Raw genomic sequence first — 22,966 nt, 5'->3', positions numbered from 1 at the left:
TGGCAGCTTTATGGCCTGCCCCCTGGAGATGCTTATTTCTCCTTTGAAACTCTTAGGGGGTTCATTTGAGATTGGCGGCAGCCCTGGGGTTAATGGATCCACGTGCCTTCTTCTACCACCTGATTTCATATCCTTTTCTCCTTTTCCTTCCATTTGAAACAGTGTAAACTCACAGAGCCTCAGTTTCCTTGTTTGTCAAATAGGGACCACAACACTTGATTGCAGTTTTTTATGAGGCTTGAAAGATGTCAAGCATCCGATACAGGCTCAATAGCATTATTATCTTTTTGTTTCAGTTATAAACTTCCATTCCTTTGCTGCCCATGTTTCCTTGGTTTACAAAGTGGGAACCTGTGACTTTTGCTTTCTCTGGGCATCCTTTTCTACTTTATGGTAGATCTATCTTCTTGCTTATTAGCTCCCAGGAGTCAGACTTTGTTCAGCAGGAAGGCTGTCATCTGCTTTCTTTTGAGCCGTCTGAAACTTTCCTCTTTGGGATGTGCATGCACCCATGAGTAGTGGAGGATTGATTCCCAGTCAATTACAGGCTGTCCAGCTGCCTATATAGGGGTGAGAATGGAGAAGAGACCTTGGGCTTACTGCTTGGGCTGGCACTTGGGAGTATGGTAGAACTCTGGCTTTGGCTGTCAGGTGCATCCAAGTTCAAATCCTGGCTGCACTAACGTCCTAGCTGTGTGACCTTCAGCAAATGTTTTAATCTTCTCAAGGACCTGCTTCCCAGGGAGCCCCTGGTGTGGAGACTTACATGTGCTGCCCAACTTCTCAGAGAATCAGGAGGGGGCCTCATCCATCCAGGGGTGAAGCTTCTTACACTTTGTTGCCCCAAAATTATCTGGGAAGCTTAAAAATCTCCCTAAACCCGGACCTCATCCCGGGCCAATTAATTCAGAATCTCTGGAGATGGGACCCGGGCATCTGTATTATTTTAAAGTTCCCCAGGTGATTCCAGAGTACAGTGGAGGTTGTTCTGTCACCCTTGATGGCCAGGCCATTGCCGGTTCTTCTGTCCAGCTGCCAGCTACACTTTGATGACTGCTTCTACAGTGTGCTACCGTACCTGCTCCGTCATGACAGCCTCAGGAGTGTTGCTGGGCAGCACAGACATTTGGTATGCCTGTTGTATTAACATAGATGTGGGGATCTTTCCTGCTTGGATTTGATGGCTAATATATAGAGCAACGCTTTTAGGGTTATTACCATCAATTCCTCTGGTCACGGCTTTCTCTATCCAGGTGTCTCACTGGTGTGTACTTGCTTTCACTTTTTACCTAGTGCCATGATTATTCCCATCATGGCAGACTCCCTTTTCCTCACAACTCCTGAATTTTGGGGGGGCTGCAGTGTGCTCAGCTAAAATCAACAGCTACATTGTCCAGCTGCCTATATAGGGGTGGCAAAGAGTTGTGGCTTGGAGTACCTTACTCAGTTGGGAGGCAGGAGACCTTAGGTCATTATCATTCTTTTTATTGTCTGGAATGTGGATGCACTGGATAATGCTCCAGCAGCCATTTTTTGATCATGAGGTGACCTTACAGATGCTATATGCTAAGGATGACAGAATAGGAATGTAGAAGGAGCTTGTGGACCTCCCATTCCAGCCCTGTAATATTTCTGAAGTTCATGTTACATGAGAAAAAATTCAACCCTTCCCTATTTAAGACACTGTTATTTCTGGTCTTTGCTACTAATCCCTAAATTCAGTTTCTGATACTGAATAAACCAACCTGGTATCTAAGAGCAGTCCAACAAATATCAGTGACTCTGCATCTCTGCTTCCTCCACCCCCTCACTCTAGTCACAAACACACTGTTCCTCCTTTGATAAGTAACTGGACATCTAGCTAGCTGTGAGGCTGTTGAAGCTTGGTGGAATCTCAGAAAGTCACAAAGAAGTGATGCATGGATCACGCCCAGCCCACAGATGAGTTTTATTTGGCCCACACTTAAATGCTGAATTTGTTGCCAGCATTTGAAAATCTGGTGATTTTGCATAAATACTGATTTCTTAGAAAATCTGTTGACCCAGGGTCTTCATTTCTGCCTGGCAACAATCAGCTGAAAGTAAGCACGTGCCCCCTGAGATGAGGCAGGTGCTCTGTGGATCATCACAGCCCCCCTCACTCATGTCACCTGTGTGGCTCTGAGGCCATATGAGTTTCCAACTTTCCACCTCCCTACCCAGACACACACCCCAGAAATGGCCTACTCAAATGGTATTCCTGAATTTCCTGTGCCTTTCCCAGTCTCCCTTGACTCAACACTTAGCACATTGGGGTTTTTGTTTTTGTTTTTGTTTTTCTCTCAGAAAACTGAGCCTGCACTTTTGATAAGTGGAGAGAAATCAGCCTCTCAAATGTCAGAAAACAGCTGATGTTGCTTCTTACTTGGAGGCATCTTGACTTCCCTTCTCACGTCTTAGGAGAGGCAGTAAGAGGGAGAGCTGCAGGCTCCTCAGGGAGCAGCTGTTGGGATGCTTGACTGAGGCACTGAGACATCCAGAGGACAATTGAGTATTGAATATGGATTGCTTTGAACAGCTTTTATTACCATGTCGTGAGTAAGAACAACTCCATCTCAGCTTGCTCATACTGTCCTCTGACACATAACTTAGATGTTTCCTAAATGGAATGACTTGGAAGATGCACATTAGCTCTGCTGTGCTTGCGAAGTCTGTTCTGTGACATGCATGCTCCTCAGCTGTCTGGACCCCTGAGAAAACCTCAGCTGTTGAGGTGACCCTAATGGAGCTGTTCAGTGCAGAGTCTCTGTTTCAGTCTGATGTAAGTCTACGTCCTTGGTCATTAACTACTCTTGGAAAGTTAAATGCCTATGCAGCTTTTACAAACCTAGGTCTCTGGGGTTTTGGAGAGTAAAACAAAAACTATTTTGATGATAAATTATAGCTATAATTCTTTATGAGTTATACACAGTGTGCAGTGTGTTGGGTCAGGAGTGATCATCTTTGCATTAGCAATTCTAAATAGAATGGTGCCACAATGGACACAGAGCAAGTTCTCAGTGAGTAGACTGGCCTGGGATGGAGAGAGGAAACAGTTAAGTGGAATTGGTATTCCTAGGTCTGTACCAAGTTCTTAGGGTTAATTCCCCCCACAAAAATAAGACCTGGCACATGGGTACTAATGGAATTTCACAGTATGCAGGATGGTGATTGGGCAACGAGCCTAAGGTAATTCTCTGCCTGCTTTGGAGCTGGTTTCTGTGGGAAGCAGGACTCTGTTGCTGGGGCACCAGATGCCTGGGTTCATTTGTACATTTGCACAGACAGCAGTAAATGGGCGTGGGGTGGGCTAGGTGTAGGAGGGACAGGAATGGAGTAGGGGGCAGGTCGATGCAGCCTCAGTGCAGGTAGACTCTGCTGGCCTGTGTTGGCTGGTTCCTCAGTTATATTTTAAGAAAATGTGTTTATTACTGTCAGATTGCTTGACTTTCCTAAGAAACATAGTGAATACCTTATATAAAAAGAGAACTGAAAAACTTAATGTCTTAAAAAAAGGCTTTATTCCATATGGACTTCTGAACATGGTCATTATATTCCAGTTCTGTGGGAGAAGAATGAACTCTGGAAGCTAGCCCACTTATCACATTTTCCTTTCTTTTCAGAAGTAGCTTAGGAGCAATGTTACTTGGGGTCCAAGTCTGAATTTTTATTTTTTAAATTTGTCCATGTGTTCATTATCTAAGCCCGTTTTCTGGCCCATTATATCCAAATATTATATACCCCAATAATATTCCTAACTATTCTAACAGAAAATCTGGTATATCCTGAGAAAAACCACTGCCATGACTTACTAATGAATTAACTAGGCATAATTTTCACAGGGTTCATTCACCCAAACTTATCATAGAATATAATGTAAGAAAAAAATAGAGTAATTGAATTAAAGTTCTTTTTTGGAATAATATTAGCATTCAAGGATCCCCCATCCCCCATGGATACTGTAGTTACTAATGTGTCAGACTTCCACTTCAAGAAATCAGCTGCATATCCCTTCTTCATTATGTGGGCTGGCTCTCTTCTATTTGCCCCTCAGACCTCTCCTCCCTCTTCCCTGCCCTGTGTAGACCATATCAATAGGCTCCTTGTCCTCTGGCTTTCAGTGGGTTCAGGTGATGTGGGGTGGAGAGTGAGATCAGGGTATTTTAATCCCCGGCTCCCTCCCTGAGGGCCACTACAGCTGGCCATGTCTCTTCAGCCTGTCTGGCAGCCCCCTCCACACAGCCTTCTCCTTTCCCATTCTTCCTCAGGCAATTACCATCCCAGGGACACTGTTCCACCCGTCTGTTTCCCTACATGCTGCCAACACCTATGTAAGTATTCTATTTATTAAACTCTTAAAATATCCCAATTGGAATGTGCCATCTGCTTCATGCTGGGACCATAACTGATACAAATAAGCATTTGATCCACAGAGAAAAGAGGACTGCTGACCTCTTGGTGGTTACCAAAGATAGAAAGGGGCCAAATTAGACCAGTTGAAGCATTACCATCTAAAATCCCAGCCCAAACCGTTCTTCAGGAAGCCTGCCCTTTCTGCCTCTGTGAATGTGGTCCCCTCTCAGGTTGGTTTTATGTTTTCAAAGCTATGTGTCTGTGCATGTCAGGCTGGTAGCACCCCGTTTGTTTTGGTGTGTGTTTCAAAGAGTAACAGACTTAGATCCAGCAGTGCAGGGGACATCTCCTGAAAGTCACAGGATATGGAATGTGAAACGTTGATCTTTCCAGTATCTCTAACATGGCCCTATATCACTTGACTTGTAGCTGGCACATGTATTTTAGAAAAATGGAAGGATTGATGTTGTTATGTAATGTTTTAACCCCTACCAAAATTCATATGTTGAAGCTTAATCTTCCAATGTGATGGTATTTGGAGATAGGCCTTTGGGAGTTAATTAGGTTAGATGGGGTCATGATGGTGGAGCCCTCAGAACGGGATTAGTGCCCTTATAAGAAGAGACACCAGAGAGCTTGCTGCTCCTCCACTCTCTGTGCATGCATGCTTGTGCACGTGCAAACACACACACACACACACACACACACACACACACACACACAAAGAGGTCATATGACCACACGGCAAGATGGTAGATGCCTACAAATCAAGAGAAGAGCTCTCAGAGAGAAACTCTGATCTGCCAGCATCTTGATCTTGGACTTTCCAGCCCTCAGAACTGTGAGAAATATATCTGTTGTTTAAGCCACACAGTCTGATATTTCGTTTAGCAGCCCAACCTGACACAAACGTGTAGATGTTTTTCCAAACAAGCTATTTGTATTGTCCCAGACAAATGATCTATTTGGGTGGTCCTTGCTTTTTTAGAAATTTGTTTGGCAATTTCTCCTTGTAGCCTACTGTAATATTTAAAGACAGTGGAGATTTTTTGGCTGAAATTTAAGCTTTTTAAAGGCCAATGTATCTTTCTCAGACTGGGTGAACTTAGAAATGAGTAAATTTTCTCAATTTGCCAATTAAAAAAGCCCTTTAGCTATAGATGTTGAGGAGGCTGGGCCTTTGGTGTTTTTCCTAAATGGAAGTGGGAAGGTGCTCACAGAACGATGCCAAGCACCGGTGGCTGTACAATTTCCATTTTATTTTGTGTGCTTTTTTTAATAGGATATAAATAATGACAAAAATTACAAAATTTATAACTGGAAGCCCAAGCATATTTACACATATGTTTCTGTTTCAGCAAAGCTACTATTTACTTTGCTCCTATACAATTACCTTTTGGTACCATATTTCAGTGTTATTTTACTCTCCATTTACTACATACATATCAACAGTGAATAGGCAAAATATATACAAGGAACTGTTCAGGTCAAGTAATTTAATATTGTATTAAAATTCTTCAACACTGAACTAAATCCATATACATTTGTCAGTTTGAAATAAAATTTAATTATCTTTCTTTAAAACTCACCAACTGATGAATAACTAATAATCCTCAGGTTTGAAATAATATTGGTTAATAAAAAAAAACATTAAGACAATCCCACAATTTATCAGTAGCGCTATAATGAACTTCAAAATGATTCACAATATGATCAGTTAGAACAATATACGTTAAAATGTTATTTTTTCTATAATGATATCGGTACTGTTTATATAATTTGATTCTACATAAATATACATTATGGAATCATACAAATACTCCACAGAGACATTAAAAAAATTAAAATACCTTAAAGAAATGTAAGTAAATTTTATTTAATCAAATAGTAAGCAAACATTTATTTGTTTCAAGAAAAGAGTTTTATTACTTTGGAATCTCTTTTTTTTTTTTTTTGTATTTTTTTCTAGAAAAAAATTTTTGCAATAGAATTTTACTAACACCTTTCTCAAACAAGGTTTCCATGACAGAAATCTTGACAGCAGGAGCCCTAGTTTTTTTTTTTTTTAACATTTTCTTTAAAACACTGTGAAGGTTAAAAAAAAAAACATTCTTTGCAGCTTATGGCTGCGTCAGCACTTTCGGTTGGATGCCAGTCTGCTTGCCCTAATCTCCTGCTCTGGGGAGTGTCATCAGCACTTTGCCACACCCAAGCCAGTCCTCTTAGTGGTAGCAGTAAAAATTTAGTTACTTGAAATGAATCCAGAAACATCCCTCACAACTAACCTAGTTTTCTTATCAGTGCATTAATGAAACATTCTTTTAATAAAAATATTTAATACAAGACACATTTTTCTGTGCATAATAAATTCCTCTGTTTTGAATCATTCTTAAATTTCTAATCAATCCATAGATGTAAATGTTTTCTTTATCTGACATGGTTGATTACATATAAAATCCACAAATATAGAAATTGGGAAACAGGATTTCCTGGCAATCATGGGGGTGGTTTTGTCCTTATGCATGAAATGATGCTCAGTGATATGATTTTACAGGTATTTTATGGGGGTAGTTCTGTTCTGATTCTACCTTTAAAACTGCTGACTGTGAAAAATCCAAGATTTTTATACTTTTAGGCAGTATTAGAGATCCCCTGTACCTTTTTTTTTTTTTAAAGGTATTATCCCCAAATTCAGCAAAGCAGTGTTGGGGGCAGAGTCAATTAGAAATACCTTGGGTGGTGGCAGGGAGGGGAGTCAGGAGAGTCAGCGAAAAATCTCAACTCATGCCTCTCAGGGGTTACGGCTGGAAAGTCTTGGTTGCATACTTTCTGTCACTGGTGCAGAAAGAACGTCCCCAGGAATGGCCAGCGGCCTTTCACCCGTGACAAGGCCACACAAACAGAGCAGTCTTCCTCCTGGGCTGGGTGGAAACTGAGGCGCGAAGGGAAGCCTGCTCCGGGACTGCTTAGCGTGCAAGGCACCGCGAGGACAGGAGGATGGTGAGTATCAGAAAATTGTGGTTTCATACTTGGTATTAATTCCTCTCTTGGCTTCTTGCCCCGGCTCCACAATCCACGGCAGATTGGCCAGAGTCTTTTGCTCAGATGGGTCGATCTGCTTTAAAACAGAAAGGCTGATGCCTGTTATACGATACCTGTACCAGGGTGCAAACATGCTTCCTAACACTTCTTGGAAACCAACACTAGGCCCTTACAGGACTGCAGTCCTGTCACAGACCAACAGGTATGTGAGAATTGTGTTTGTCCTTTTCATACATGTTTATTACATAAGGACTATATGCAAGGCATTCAAAGGGTGGGCGGTGAATGAGTCCTGGCCCTTGCTCTTGAAGGCACACAGATGCGGAACAAACACAGAAGCACTTTGATGCTGAGAAGGGGGATGGATGGAGGGAGGCTGCTCTGCGGTTAGGGAGCCAGGGGACTTCCTCGAAGAGGTGAACCTGGTTATGTCACTCTCCAGCTCTCAAGCCTACAGTAGTTTCCATTACGGAATAAACCTGAACTCCTCAAGGTGAAGTCTAGCCACACTGACTTTGCTTTCTACCCCCATGCCAAGACCACACCCAGGGCCTCTGCTCACATCATTTGCAGGAATGCCTTTCCCCAGACACCTGCATGCCTACATCATCTCCTCACCTATTCACCCAATACAAAATAGCATTCTAACTTTTCTGCTCTCCTCTTCAGCTCTATTCTTTATAATCCTTATGCCACATACATCATATTTATTCCTTCATCCTCCACTGCAGTGTAGGATTTTCTTCTCTTCATCACTGTTTCCCCCAAACTTAGAAAAGCTCCTGGCAACCCAGTAAATAATAGTAGGTACACAATAAATACTTACTGAATAGATATTATAAGAGAATGAGGTAATGTCTAAACAGCTGGAGGACGAGCTAGAGTTTGCCTGGTGAGGGGGCAGGGAGAGAGGGAACAGCATGTGCAAAGCTCCTGTGGTAAAGAGAAGTGGCAGGTTGAGAACTTGCAGTTAGTTAGTTCACAGAGTGGAGATGGGAGGGTGAAAAGGTGAGCAGGGCCAGGTCAAGCTGAGCCTTGAACCAGACTGAGCTGAGCTATAAAATGGTTAAAACTACATTTTAGCCCCTGTGCATACAAAGTCAAACAGGCCATTCCTGGGTAATGCTTGAGCTGTGAGCTCTCAGGAGGGGCCTTGGAGGGAGTTTTTCACCACACTGCTGCCTCATCTTTTAGTGTTTCCACATCTGCCCTGGCCCTGGCCACCTGCTCTGCTCAGGAATGCTGGGGCAAGGAAGCCTGGGAAGGTCTCTCTTATTTCTCTTGTGCTCTGAGCTTTGGAGCCTGCTGAAAGGCTGTGGGATCCATGCCCTATGGCTACCTTCCAACATGAATGGATTGTATCTCCACGAGGCTGTGGGAAGGACTTCACATATTCTTAGGATCATGGAATATTTCTCAACAATAAACAACTGGACCTGAGGGAAATGGAACATGGACACCAGCTGAGAGGAATGGGATGTTGAGGCAGTTAAAGGACATCAGTATTATTCACTATATATTTTCATATTTCTCAGTGAAGGTTTTTCAATGAATATTTTACGAGCCCTCATGGCACCCAACCTAGTTGTGCTCTTCTGGAAGTTTATGGAGACCAGAGTAAAGTCAGATGAGGGCACCTGCCATGAACAGATTTATCCAGTCCATATGAGAAAGAATATAATAGTCTAAGAGGTAATCCAAAAATATTCTGAAAATTCCTGTACATTTAACTTACAGTTTTTTTTTGGGGGGGAGGAGACAGATAAAAAATAAATCTCCATCAATAAATGCTATACAGAATTAAACTGGGTATACACTTGAGTGTGACTAGGTATTTATCTCAGAATGGATGGCCCAGGAAAAACCTCTTCATGTAGCTGAGACTTGAATGACAAGTGGGAGTCAGCTGTGCAGAAATATGGGGGATACCATGATAGGTGGAAGGAACAGGTGACACAAAGGCCTCAGGTAGGAGTGAGTTTGGTCTGTTGCAGGAATAGGAAGGCCTGAGCATCAGAGCGAAGCATTGTGGGAAATTAGGTTTAGGTACTTGGGGCAGTGGTGCCATGATCTGATATGTGTTTTAGGATCACTTTGGTTGCATAAGGAAGAAGGAAGACTATTAGGACATGTACTGCAATAGTTCTGGAGTAGTGGTGGTAGCCTGGATGAGAAGAGGAAACAGAGAGGAATGGGTGGATCTGAGACATGTTTTAGGAGTTGAGTAGATGGAATCTGCTCATGTGTTGTACATAGTGTTTAGAGGAAGACAGGAAGTAAGGATGACCTCTGGATTTATGGCTTGAGCAACATGGTGAATGGTTATGCCATTTACTGAGCTAGGAAAGACAGAATATAGTTTTGAGGGAAAAATCAAGAATTCTGGGAACTTCCAGGGAAGATGGCAGAGGAAGAGAATCCTAGGCTCACCTCATCCCATGGATACACCTAGATAACACCCACATGAGTGTAAATAACCCAGAAAATGACCTACAGATTGGCAGAAAAGACCGTTCACAGCTAAATGTAGAAAAGAGGCCACATTGAAGAGGGTAGAAACAGCAGAGATGTAGTTGGGAGCCAAACACCTGCAGGACCTAAAGAAGGACTGCTGTGGGTGCAGAGGGGAGAGGAGCAGACCCCACACCAGGCACCTCAGGCACAGAGGACCTGCAATAGAAAGATGAATTCCCTTATCATTCGGCTTTGAAAACCAGAGGGACTTAACATCGTGAGTTCTTACAATCAGTGGGGCTTAACACCTGAACTTTGAAAATCAGTGAGCCAGAGAGTGATAGGAAACTGAGTCCCTGCCCTTAAAGAGGTAGCATAACAAACAGCCCCACCAAGATACAGCAGAGAAGCAGCAGTTTGAAAAACACCTGGGGTATACAGGAGGGAGGGAGATTTGTTTACTAATCTGAGAGCATGTGCTGGAGGGGCAGAGATCTTTGGGAGACTTCTTCAAGAACAAAAGAACTGGCAGGCACCATTTCCCTCTCCCACTCCCCAGCCTAGGTACAGGTACACCTGTGTGAACCACTGCAGCAAGAACACTCTCCACCTACCTTGCTAGCAGCATGCCCTGCCCTCACACTCTCCTGTGGACCCACCCCCCAATCTGGCCTTGGTGATTCCATCCAAAGAAATGCCACAAGCATAGCAGTACACAAGTAGCCCTGACAGGGGTCAGCACCACCTCAGAGGGGCTCCTGCCCTGGGGAAAGGGGAATAAAACCACACAAGCAATCTTATGGCCCCAGGAGTGGGCTGGGGGCAGATATTTGGTCTGACTACAGGCCCCACTCACCAACAAAAACTTCTCATGGGCCAACACAGGGAGAGTGCCCTGCAGTGCGGTGCTTCTGCAGTTCTGGAAAATACCTGACCTAACCCAACTCAAGCCCAAGGCTGCCCCAGACTGGCTCACTAATGACACAGGGAACCAAACCCTGCCCGCAACAGGTAAAGAGAGCCATAGAAGACAACTGGACTGAAGGCAAAAGCAGCTCAGCCACAACAGTAAGGTGCACACTATACCCATAGGTGATACCCTTTAAGTGCCAGGTTCTGATAGAGGGACATTGCACTGCAGGGCACTATAGGACCTCTTCTTTATAAGGCCACTACTTTCAAGAGCAAGAGACATAGCTAACTTTTCCAACACACAGAAACAGACACGGGATTAGACAAAATGAGGAAACAGAGGGATATGTCCCAAATGAAAGAACAGGACAAAATCACAGCAAGACAGCTAAACTCTTGGAGATAAGTAACGGAGATATGCCTGATAAATAATTTAAATTTAAAGTAAGGTCATAAAGGTACTTACTGGACTTGAGAAAAGAGAACAGGACCTCAGTGAGACCCTCAACAAAGAGATAGAAAACATAAAAAAGAACCAATCAGAGATGAAGAACCCAATAACAAATTAAAAATATACTAGAGGGAATAAATAGACTAAAGGAAGTAGAAGAATGGATCAGTGATGGGGGGGACAGAGTAATGGAAAGAAATCAAGCTGAACAGGAGAAAGAAAAAAGATTAACAAAAATGAGACTAGATTAAGGGAACTCAGTGACACCATTCAGTATAACACTGCATTACAGGGATCCTAGAAGCAGGAGAGAGAGAAGTGGGGCAGAAAATTTATTTGAAGAAATAATAGCTTAAAACTTACCTAATTTTGGGAAGGAAATGGAAGTCCAGATCCAGGAGGTGTAGAGAGCCCCCAACGAAATCAACCCAAGGAGGTCCACACCAAAACACATTGTAATTAAAATGGCAAAAAGTAGTGATAGGGAGAGAATTTTTAAAGCAGCAAGAGAAAAGAAAACAGTTATATCCAAAGGCAGCCCCATAAGGCTATCTGCTGATTTTTCAGCAGAAATTTTGCAGACCAGAAGAAAGCGGCATGATATATTCAAAGTGCCAAAAGAAAAAACTTCTAACCAGCAAGGCTATCATTCAGAATAGGAGAGATAAAGAGTTTCCCAGACAAAAGTCAAAGGTATTCATGACCACTAAACCTGCTCTATAAGAAATGCTGAAGGGGGCTCTTTGAGTGGAAAGGAAAGACCATAAGCAAGGAGTTAGAAAAGTAGGACGCACAAAAGCAGTAAAATTAAGTATATCTATAAAAATCAGTCAAGGGATTCACAAAATAAAAGGATGTAAAATATGACACCTAAAATGTGGGGGAGGGCGCTGGGTGGCTCAGTTGGTTAAGCGACTGCCTTCAGCTCAGGTCATGATCCTGGAGTCCCAGGATCGAGTCCCGCATCAGGCTCCCTGCTCAGCAGGGAGTCTGCTTCTCCCTCTGGCCCTCCCCCCTCTCATGCTCTCTCTCTCAAATAAATAAAATCTTTAAAAAAAAATAAAATGTTGGGGAGAGAGGAATAAAAATTTAGTGCTTTTAGAATGGATTCAAACTTAAGTGACCATCAACTTAATACTCACTGCCATATGCATAAGATGTTATATACAAAACTTATGGTAACCACACAACAAAAACAGTAATAGATATGCAAAATAAAGAGAAAGGAATCCAACTTTATTACTAAAGAAAGCCAGCAAACCATAAGGGAAGAGAGCAGGAGAAGAACAGAGAACTACGAAACAAGTAACAAAACAGCAATAACTACATACCTGTCAATAATTACTTTGAATGTAAATCAAATGACCTAGGGTGATGGAATGAATGAAAAAGCAAGACTCATGTATATGCTGCCTACAAGAGACTCAGACCTAAAGACACATACAGATTGAAATGAAATGAAAGGATAGAAAAGCATTTATCATGCAAATGGAAGTGAAAAGAAAGCCAGGATAGCAATATTTATTTCAGGCAAAACAGACTTCAAAACAGACCGTACCAAGAGACAAAGAAGGACACTACCTAATCATAAAGAGAACAATCCAACAAGAAGATACAATTGTAAATATTTATGCAGCCAACATGGGAGCACCCAGATACATAAAGTAAATACAAAGGAAGTAGTCAATAGTAATACAATAGTAGTAGGGGACTTTAATACCCCACTTACATCAATGGATCATCCAAACAGAAAATCAGTCAAGAAACAGTTGCTTTGAATGACACACTGGACCAGATGGATTTAACAGATATAATCAGAATATTCCATCTTAAAATAAAATACACATTCTTTTCAAGTGCACATGGATGATTCTCCAAAATAGATCATGTTAGGCCACAAAATAAGTCTCAACAAATTCAAAAATACTGAAGTCATACCATGCATCTTTTTTGACCACAACACTATGAAACTAGAAACCAGCCACAAGAAAAAAGTCTGGAAAGAACACAAATACACGGAGGTTAAGTAACATACTAAACAATGAATGGGTCAACCAAGAAATCAAAGAGGAAAGAAAAAAATACATGGAGACAAATGAAAATGAAAACCCAATGGTCCTAAATCTTTGGGATGTACCAAAAGCTATTCTAAGAGGAAGTTTATAGCAATACAGGCCTACCTCAAGAAGCAAGAAAAATCGCAAACAATGTAACTTTACACCTAAGGGAGATAGGAAAAAAAACAAAACCTAAAACCAGCAGAAAGAAGGAAATAATAAAGATTAGAGCAGAAATAAATGAAATAGAAAATTAAAAAACCAACAGATCAGGAGATGGTTCTTTGAAAAGATCAACCCAATTGATAAACCTCTAGCCAGACACAGCAAAAATAAAAAAGAGAGGACTCAAACTCAAAAATGAAAGAGGAGAAATAACAACTGACACCACAAAAATAAAAAGAATTATCAGAGATTATGAAAAATTATATGCTAACATGTGGGACAACCTAGAAGAAATTAGACAAATTCCTAGAAACATATAACCTCCCAAAACTGAATGAGGAAAAAATAGAAAATTTGAACAGACCAATTACCAGCAACAAAATTGAATCAGTAATCAAAAAAACTCCCAACAAACAAAAGTCCAGGACCAGACAGCTTCACAGGTGAATTCTACCGAACATTTAAAGAAGAGTTAATACCTATTCTCAAACTTTCCCAAAGAATAGACGAGGAATGAAAGCTTCCAAATTCATTCTCTGAAGCCCTCATTACCCTAATATCAAAATCAGATAAAGACACTACGAATATCCCTGATGAACATTCATGCAAAATATCCCTGATGAACATTCATGCCAATATCCCTGATGAACATTCATGCAAAAATCCACAACAAAATACTGGCAAACCAAATTCAACAATACATTAAAAAAAATAACTCACCACGATCAAATGGGATTTATTCCCGGAATACAAGGGTGGTTCGTATTTGCATATCAATCAACGTGATACATCACATCAATAAGAGAAAGGATAAAAATCATATGATCATTTCAAAAGAAGCAGAAAAAGCATTTGACAAAGTGCAATATCCATTCATGACAAAAACGCTCAACAATGTAGGTTTAGAGGGAAATACCTCAACATAATAAAGGCCACATATGAAAAACCCACAGCTAACATCATATTCAACAGTAAAAAACAGAGCTGTTCCCCTGAGTCAGAAACAAGACAAGGATGTCCACTCTCACTTTTATTCAACACAGTACTGGAAATGCTAGCCTGGGCAATCAGACAAGAAAAAGAAGTGAAAAGTATCCAAATTGGTAAGGAAGAAGTAAAACTTTCATTATTTGCAGATGACATAATACTGTGTATAGAGAACCCTAAAGACTCCAACAAAAAACTACTAGAACTGATAAAATTCAGAAAGGTCGCATGATACAAGATCAATATACAGAAAACCACTGCATTCCTATACAATAATAATGAGGTAGTAGAAAGAGAAATTAACAAAACAATCCCACTTACAATTGCAGCAAAAATAATAAAATACCTAGGAATAAACTTAAACCAAGTAGGTGAAAGATCTAAACTCTGAAACTATAAAACACTGATGAAAGGAATTGAAGAAGACACAAACAAATGGCAAGATATTCCATGCTCATAGATTGGGAGAACAAATATTGTTAAAATGTCCATACTACCCAAAGCAATCTACAGATTTAATGCAATCCCTATCAAAATACCAACAACATTTTTCACAGAACTAGAACAAACAATCCTAAAATTTGTATAGAACTACAAAAGACCCCGAATAGCCAAAGCAATCTTGAAAAAGAACAAAACTGGAGGTATCACAATCCCAGATTTCAAGTTACACTACAAAGCTGTAGTAATCAAATCAGTATGGTACTGGCACAAAAACAGACACATAGATCAGTGGAACAGAAGAGAGACCAGAAATCAACCCATGATATGATCTATTAATCTTCAGTAAAGGAGGCAAGAATATTCAGTGGGAAAGAGTCTCTTCAACAAATGTTGCTGGGAAAACTGGACAGCTACATGCAAAAGAATGAAAGTGGCCCACTTTCTTATACCATACACAAAAATAAACTCAAAATGGATTAAGGACCTAAATGTGATACCTGAAACCATAAAAATCCTAGAAGAGAGCACAGGCAGTAATGTCTCTGACATCAGCCAGAGCAACATTTTTCTAGATACATCTCCTGAGGCAATGGAAACAAAAGCAAAAAAATTACTGGGACGACATCAACGTAAAAAGCTTCTGCACAGCAAGGGAAACAATCAACAAAATTAAAAGACAACCTACTGAATGGGAAAAGATATTTGCAAATGACATATCTGATAAAGGGTTAGTATCCAAAATATATAAAGAACTTTTACAATTTAACACCAAAAAACCCCAATAATCCAATTAAAAATGGGTAGAAGAATGAAGGACATTTCTCCAGAAAAGACACACAAAATGGCCAACAGACACATGAAAAGATGCTCAACATCCTCATCATCAGGGAAATGTCAGTCGAAACCACAGTGAGGTACCACCTCACACCTGTCAGAATGGCTAAAATCAAAACCATAAGAAACAAGTGCTGGTGAGGATGTGGAGAAGAAGGCACACTCATGCACTGTAGGTGGGATTACAAACTGGTACAGCCACTGTGAAAAACAGTATGGAAGTTCCTCAAAAAATTAAAAATAGAACTAACAATATGACCCGAAAATCACACTACTGGGTATTTACCCAAAGAATCTGAAAACATTAACTTGGAAAGATATATGTACCCCTATGTTTATTGCAACATTATTTATAATAGCCAAATTATGGAAGCAATCCCAAGTGTCCACTGATAGATGAATGGATAAAGAAAAAGTGGTGTGTAGTAGGAAGGGAAAAATGAAGGGGGTGAAATCGGAGGGGGAGAAGAACCATGAGAGACTATGGACTCTGAGAAAAAAACTGAGGGTTTTAGAGGGGAGGAGGGTGAGGGGATGGGTTAGCCTGGTGATGGGTATTAAAGAGGCCACATTGTGCACGGAGCACTGGGTGTTATAATGAATCATGGAACACTACATCAAAAAGTAATGATGTAATGAATGGTGACTAACATAATAAAAAATGTGTGTGTGTACACACACATACACACACACACACACACACACACACACACACACACACACTGGAATATTACTCAGCCATAAAAAATGAAATCTCGCCATTTGCCAGATAGATCTACAGGGTATAAAGCTAAGTGAAATAAGAGAAAAACAAATACCATACATTTCACTCATATGTGAAATTTAAGAAATGAACAAAGAAAAAAACCAGACTCTTAACTATAGAGAGCTGATAGCAGAGGGGCAGTAGTGGGGGGATGGGGGAAATAGGTGAAGGGGATTAAGATTACTTGTCTAGATGAGCACTGAGTATAGAACTGCTGAATCACTCTATAATATACCTGAAACTGATATAACACTGTATATCAATTATACTGGAATTAAAATGAAAAGAATTCTGTTCTACATCTCAGATGTCTGTTAGATATTAAAGAAGCAATTGAACGTACAAGTCTGGATTTGTGGGAGTGCATCAAGATTGGGAACCAATGGGGCTGGGTAGGTGCAGAGGTGAAGGGACCATGGTGTCTGAAGGAAGATTTTCAGAGGACATGCAGTTACTGGTGATGCTCAGAGATGAGGGATGAGCGTGGGAGCAAATGGCTAAAGTGGGGTGGAAGTGAGTAGTCAAGGAGAGGAGGCCAGATGCTGGAGGGACTGTCCCCAGGGAGGGAAGTTGCCAAGAATGGTGGCAGGAGTAGAGGCCCAAAAGAAGACTGTAGACAAGAAGCCACATGCTCACAAACAGAGGTGCTTCCTGACAAACAGTAAAGATCGTACACTTCCTCCATGACCCCACAAGCCGGGGATGGTGGAGAGGAGAGCGCTAGAGATAGAAAGATATGTGGGTGTGAGAGCAAGGCATCTGGGGGTGCCTGTCTGTCCTGAGCCCCAGAGTTCCTAGGATGCCATACGGCAGCCGGAGCAGAAGCCAGATGGGAGGCTGGTTGGGAACGCTCCAGCTTTTGGATATTGCTACTACCAGAGGAGGCCGCTTTGAAGTCATGAAAGTCTGTTAGGACAGGACGTCTACAGAACTCGTGGGAGGGAAGGGGAGGAAATTCCTGGAGGAAGGCAGATGACGAGGAGGAAGGAGGGGCTGCAGTATCTGAAGAGTCCCCGCTCTGCAGGAAGCCTCAGCTGCTGGGAGAAAGCCTGCCGAAAGCTGGCATCTAAGCCTCCAGCCAAGGGGGAGAGGGCCACTCTGCTCGGACCCAAGACGTGCTCAGAGCCTGTGCACCTAGCTAGCTTCCCCTAGCAGAGTACCTGGGATGCCTTGCTGTGGACATCTGCCAACATCTCCAATGGCCTGTGGCTTGCAAGAGGTTTTGGCCGCTGGTGGGATGGCAGTGAAGCCTCAGGGAACATCGTTTCCAGGCTTGTCTGAACCTTCAGGAAAGATTCATCAAGGAAGCGGCGGCACCCAGTACCCCTCTCACAGAGCTGCCACAGGTGACAGAGAAAGTGGAATTTTCTTGGGATCCTATAGGTTCAGACAGATGGTCCCCCGAGACTTTGCAGGAATCAGGCTGGGAGGATGAAGGATGCATGCCAGGAGGAGGAGGCCAAAGGAGACAGAGAAAGGCAGGCCCCCACATCACTTGGGACCTGCTTAACAGCTTCCTCTCCCTCCAGCTCAAGATTTTCAGAACATCGGTATTGTTTCTACTTACCACCGACTTGCGAATGCTGACACGAGGCTTGGGGATGGGTTTGGAGGGTTTGTTTTCAAAGCTTTCTGGAAGTGTAGAGGAATGCCCCCCTTTTCTTGCTTGTAGTGCGAGTTGGTAAGCAACTTCAAATGCCTGACCCAGTGTTAGGATGATTTCATAGGCTAAATTCTGCAAGAGAAAAGAGAAAAGCATTTACTATGGCATACTGCAGGTTGGCCAAGTTGAGTAGCTGAGGAACACTGTGGGAGGTGAACTAGCAAGGACCCTGAACTAGTCCACGTGGTGTGGCAGTAAGTCAGTGGAAATCTGTGAAGAACAGGAAACCCCAGGTCCAATTTAGAGTCTACATGAAGCATTAGTCAGCAATGCGATGCACTGGCTTACGACCATGCTAAGGAGCCGACCCCCAACTTCACCCTACGGGGAGCAGACCCACACCCCCTGGCCCCAGGAGCCTATTCCATTCAGAGCCTCCCTGGTGGGCAGCTGGTCTACTCCCAGGCCTTGGAAGATAAGGGGTTACTATGGTCCTTCATCTGAGTTCTGGGAGCGCCTCAGCCGTGCTTGTGAGGACGAGCCCACACACTGCACAGGAGGTGTTCCTGAGAAGTTTGGGTCTTTTTACCTCAAACATCTGTGATTCAGTGAACATCTCTAAAGCACAATCAAAATCTAATTTAGGCGGAGGGGAGAGGCATTAGTCATGCTGGTGTGGTGTCTCACAGTTCCAGCAGCCAGCATGCAAACAGAGCCAATTATCCATCTATTTCTTGAGGCGCTTGCTCTCCCTGTGGGTCCACTTCCATATTTTATCATCAAATCAGCAAGAGACAGGAGATTCTGTCAGGCCCAAATGCCATGCCAAGCAGTGAATGGGAGAAAGGTTCTTTTCTTCGGATCTTCAATCACTCCCTTCAAGATGACTTCTAGCTTTCTTTTCTCTTCTCCAGATATGCATCCTTGATTTCTGCCTTCTCTTCCCAGCACAGCTCCACCTGGTCTTCTCTCACTGAGAAAACGTGATGTTGTCTGACCCCAGCGAGGCAGGGTCTGGACAATGCCCCTGAGGTCACAGCACACCAAAGAGGTAGATGCCTTATCTATCAGTCACAACAGAGAGCTTTCTTAAAATCACTGCACCAGCAGAGAGCAGGCATGGTCTGTCTCAAGTTTTCAATCTGATCAGTGTCCCTAGAATGTCTATTCATGGTTTTTCAGAACAGAAATGGCATTCTGCTTATGGTGCTTTTGCAACTATGCCCCCTCACTCCGGCCCTTCCTCCCCAATCAAGCACACAGAATAGCTCAATTCCCACGATTCTGGGGAGAACTGTTTGGCATTGTTCCCACTTGATGAAGACAGTGAAGGAGATACAGGATGGCCTTTGGAGGCCCAAGTGGAAGAGGTCCATGGGTTTCTGGACTGACCAGACTTCAGATCAATGCCAGACTACTGTGGTCTTAGACCCAAGGAGGGAAAATGCCCCTGAGCTTGAAATCTGTTTTGACAGAGGAGATGTCTTCTTTGAGTGACATGTTAAGAAATGATGGCCCCACAAGACAGACGTGTGCTTGTTGAAGACACTGAACCTTGCACAGCCAACTGAGCACTTCCTGCAATGAGCACTGATCCCGTGTTTGCCTCCAAGGATGAGTCAGACTAGTAAATTAGCAGTGCACAGACAAATGATAGTGGAGGAGGGCTGGCAGATAGCTCCGGCCATCACTGCACAAAGAGGGCTGAACCCTTTGACTGCCTACACTTGGCATCACGTCATCGTCAGCTTTGCCTCCTAGTGTGCATAGGGGACCTCTGAAAGGCAGACTGGGGCTTTTGACTTCTGTAGTCTCCATATGAAGTCATGGGCTCTTGGTCTTGTTCAGCATGACTTTGGAGATGGTTGATGTCCATTCGTCAGGGCTATGTAGCAGATATTCATGCTCTGGGTAGGCAAATGGACTAAGGGAAAGATGGCAGATTCAGCGATTCTGTAATATTCAGCTTTTAGATACTAGAACAGTGGAGCTTAATGAGCGTGAATTCTTTACCATTAACCTAAAAACAAATTCCTGAAAGTGAGATTTACTTAAAGCTCCAGTGTCTTCAAATGAAAGTCGAAGATGCTCATTTGAGCAAGTGAGATTTTTCACATGACTATTATGGGAAGCCTAAAGGTTTTGAAGGGTACCGGGTTAGAAGCCCTGCTTTTTCACTTTTAATTAGTTCTTGGTGTTAGGAAACTGCTCAAATAAGACACTGAGACCAGACTGTGCCAAATGCCCTCTCCTGGTTTAGCTTGTGTTCTTCTTGATGTCTTGCTTCTCGCTTTATTTTAGAATGCTTTACAGAGTTTTTTTTCTTATGATTATGTAGAGTTGGACACGGTTACCTTTCCTACCTCTTATGTCGCCTCAATGTTTGAGGTACTGATTCTGGAAGCCAGGGAGGGCTATGTTGCCTCAATATTTGAGGTATTGATTCTGGAAGCCAGGGAGGGCCCATGGGCATGAGGAGCAGCTGGTTCTGATGGGGCTTCTAAATGCTGAGTGCTGTGTTACTGACATACCATGTGAGCGGAACACTCATCAGGTGGGACCTGCTGACACATGTCTAGATGGGGAGGAAGATTCGTTTCTCTTGCCTCTCCTTAGTAACAGTCCCACTATTTAAATGGGAGGACAGTTACTGTGAGGGTAGGAGTCTCCACTAGGATGAGACCAAAAATTAATACTGCACTATCAGAGAGGCTTAGGTGACAAGCCTTGCTTCCTCCTTTGAGCCAGGCTTGCTGACCCCAGTGATGCTGGCTGGCATTGAAGAGCTAGAGATGCTGCTCAAAAACCTGAAGGCCCAATTACTCTCTGCTTTCAATGTATTATTATCTTTGCAACTGCGGGGAGGTCAGTGCCTGAGAGTATGCCGGACACACTGTAGGCACTCAGTAAATGCATGCTAAATGAATGAATGAATAGGCAAAGGACAAACTAGAGAAACAGTACTACTACAGTTATACTATATAGAGTTATTACTGTAGGTAGCATAGCTACCATTAAGTAAGGACTTTACAGGTGTTAGGAATTGAGTATGCCAAGCACTAGATTTATCTCATTTAAGTATTACCACAGTTATCTGCAAAATATCTTTATCCTTATTTTATAGATGAGGAAATTGAGGCTCAGAGAGGCTAAGTAACTTACCTGACATCACAGAACTAGAAAGTTACAGAGCTGTGATGTGAACCAGTATTTGTGACTCAAAGCCCATGTTCTTACCCCTACCCACATGTGGTAGCTTGTCTCCAAGATGGCTGCCATCCATTCCGCTGCCCTGTGTCCATGCCATGACCTTCTATGAAGAGGATGAGTCTGTTTCTCCACCTCCTTGAATCTGGATTGGCTTTCCTGACTTTCCCAATTAGCAGAGTATTGCAGAAGTGACATGCTGTGACCTCTGAGATTTGGTTGTGAGGAGCCTTATAGCTTCCATCCCGGCCTCTTGAAACACTCTGAGGGAAGCCAGCCATGTGTAAACATTTGACCACCCCCAGGTCACCATGCTACGCAAATGTCCAAGCTAGCCAGACGGCAGAGGCTGCCTGGAAAGAAACAGCGGTTGCAGTCATCCCAGGTACACAGCGAGTCATCCTGGACATTCAGTCTCTAGGAGACACCACACGGGGAGGACGCAAGACCCCAGAGAGACGGCCCTAGTAGAGCTGTCCCAACATCAGCAGCCATCTGAGCCACCTCAGCAGATGCCCCAGGTATTGCTGAGCAGAAAAGAGCAGAGCTGCCATATTCTGCCCAAATCCCTCACTCACAGAATCATAATGAAATGGATGTTCTTCTGTGTCACTAAGTTTTGGAATGGCTTGTTAAGCAGCAACAGATAACTGGAACACCATTCAATGCTGAAGAAGGCTGGCTGGCTCCTTGTTCAGGTAGCAGGAAGAGAACTGCCAGCCTCTGAGCTGGGATGAAAGGTATGTAGTCGTGGGGAGTCACTTCTGGAACCACCCCACCCTCAGCCCTGGCTGTGGGGAAGCTAGATGCCTCCTGTGACCCATCCTGGTCACAGCATCACAGTAAGCACTACGGTGTCCCTTCACACGTTAGCCCAAACCATGGAGCTGGAATGTCCTTCTAAGTTGGCACAACCATGTTCTCATCTCTAGTCATCGCCTCCCTTGAGCATAAATTCAAACCCCTTTAGCTTTACGTTCACTACGTTAACCTGGCCTGTCTCTGACTGTGGCTCTTTCTGCCCCTCCTGGCTTATTGGAAAATAACCTGCCTTGGCTCTTCCAGCATGAGTCTCTTTCTAGAATCACATTTATTATGGCAATTGATCTTGAGCATTTTCTACCTTACAAAGACCACCAGTGAAAGCGGGTAGCCTGTGTGTGTGCGTGCATGTTTGGTACAGGCGTGGGGGATGATGACTGGGGACAGCATGCTCTGAGCCTCATTTTTCTTAATTTAAAAATGGGGATAATACCATGCAGTAGTGACTTCACTGGATTGTTTCGAGAATCACTCATGATTCTCGATTATACTTAACCAATGACAATTTCAGCCAACATTATTTTCTGTGTGCCATGTACCACAGGACATGCTTCACATGGACTCTCTCATTGAATCCTAACAACAACCCCGTAGGGGTTATAACAGTGGGGCTATTATTCCTATTTCACATGTGAGAGAATTCAGCTCAGAATGGTTAAATAACTTGGTCATGAAGCCAGCACAGCAGAGCTAGGATTTGAATCCAGGTGTTGGTAGGCCCTGCTCTTGACCACTAACCTTAGAACTATAGTTAAGATAAATGACTTCTGCAAACTGTTAAAAAAAAAAAAAGCTTAAAAACATTAAATACAGAAGCTACTCGGTGGTAAGTGCATCTTGGCTGGGGTGAG

The 22,966-nt window shown here is 42.9% G+C and overlaps 1 protein-coding gene across 19 annotated transcripts in view; it reads right to left on the bottom strand.

The window, feature by feature from the left end:
• Nucleotides 1-6,520: 6,520 nt before the first annotated feature.
• Nucleotides 6,521-22,966, bottom strand: part of ANKS1B (ankyrin repeat and sterile alpha motif domain containing 1B) — a 1,107,306-nt gene continuing 1,090,860 nt past the window's right edge. For 13 of the 19 annotated variants that reach the window (XM_073900438.1, XM_073900439.1, XM_073900441.1 and 10 more), the window contains 2 exons: nucleotides 18,051-18,218; nucleotides 6,521-7,489 (listed from right to left, as the gene is read on the bottom strand). In XM_073900438.1, the coding sequence (XP_073756539.1) occupies nucleotides 7,379-7,489; nucleotides 18,051-18,218 (279 nt within the window). In that variant the 3' untranslated portion in view covers nucleotides 6,521-7,378. Of the gene's footprint in view, nucleotides 7,506-18,046; nucleotides 18,219-22,966 lie in introns of all 19 variants that reach the window. The other 6 variants (XM_073900440.1, XM_073900455.1, XM_073900456.1 and 3 more) reach the window with 3 other exon arrangements.

This window comes from Callorhinus ursinus, unplaced genomic scaffold (genome assembly GCF_003265705.2).
Source record: "Callorhinus ursinus isolate GAN/ISIS: 27379988/994484 unplaced genomic scaffold, GSC_fseal_2.0 scaffold14, whole genome shotgun sequence".
Classification (NCBI taxonomy): Eukaryota; Metazoa; Chordata; class Mammalia; order Carnivora; family Otariidae; genus Callorhinus; species Callorhinus ursinus.
The sequence above is the reverse complement of the archived record's forward strand: the minus strand, read 5'-3'. Positions and strand labels throughout refer to the sequence as shown.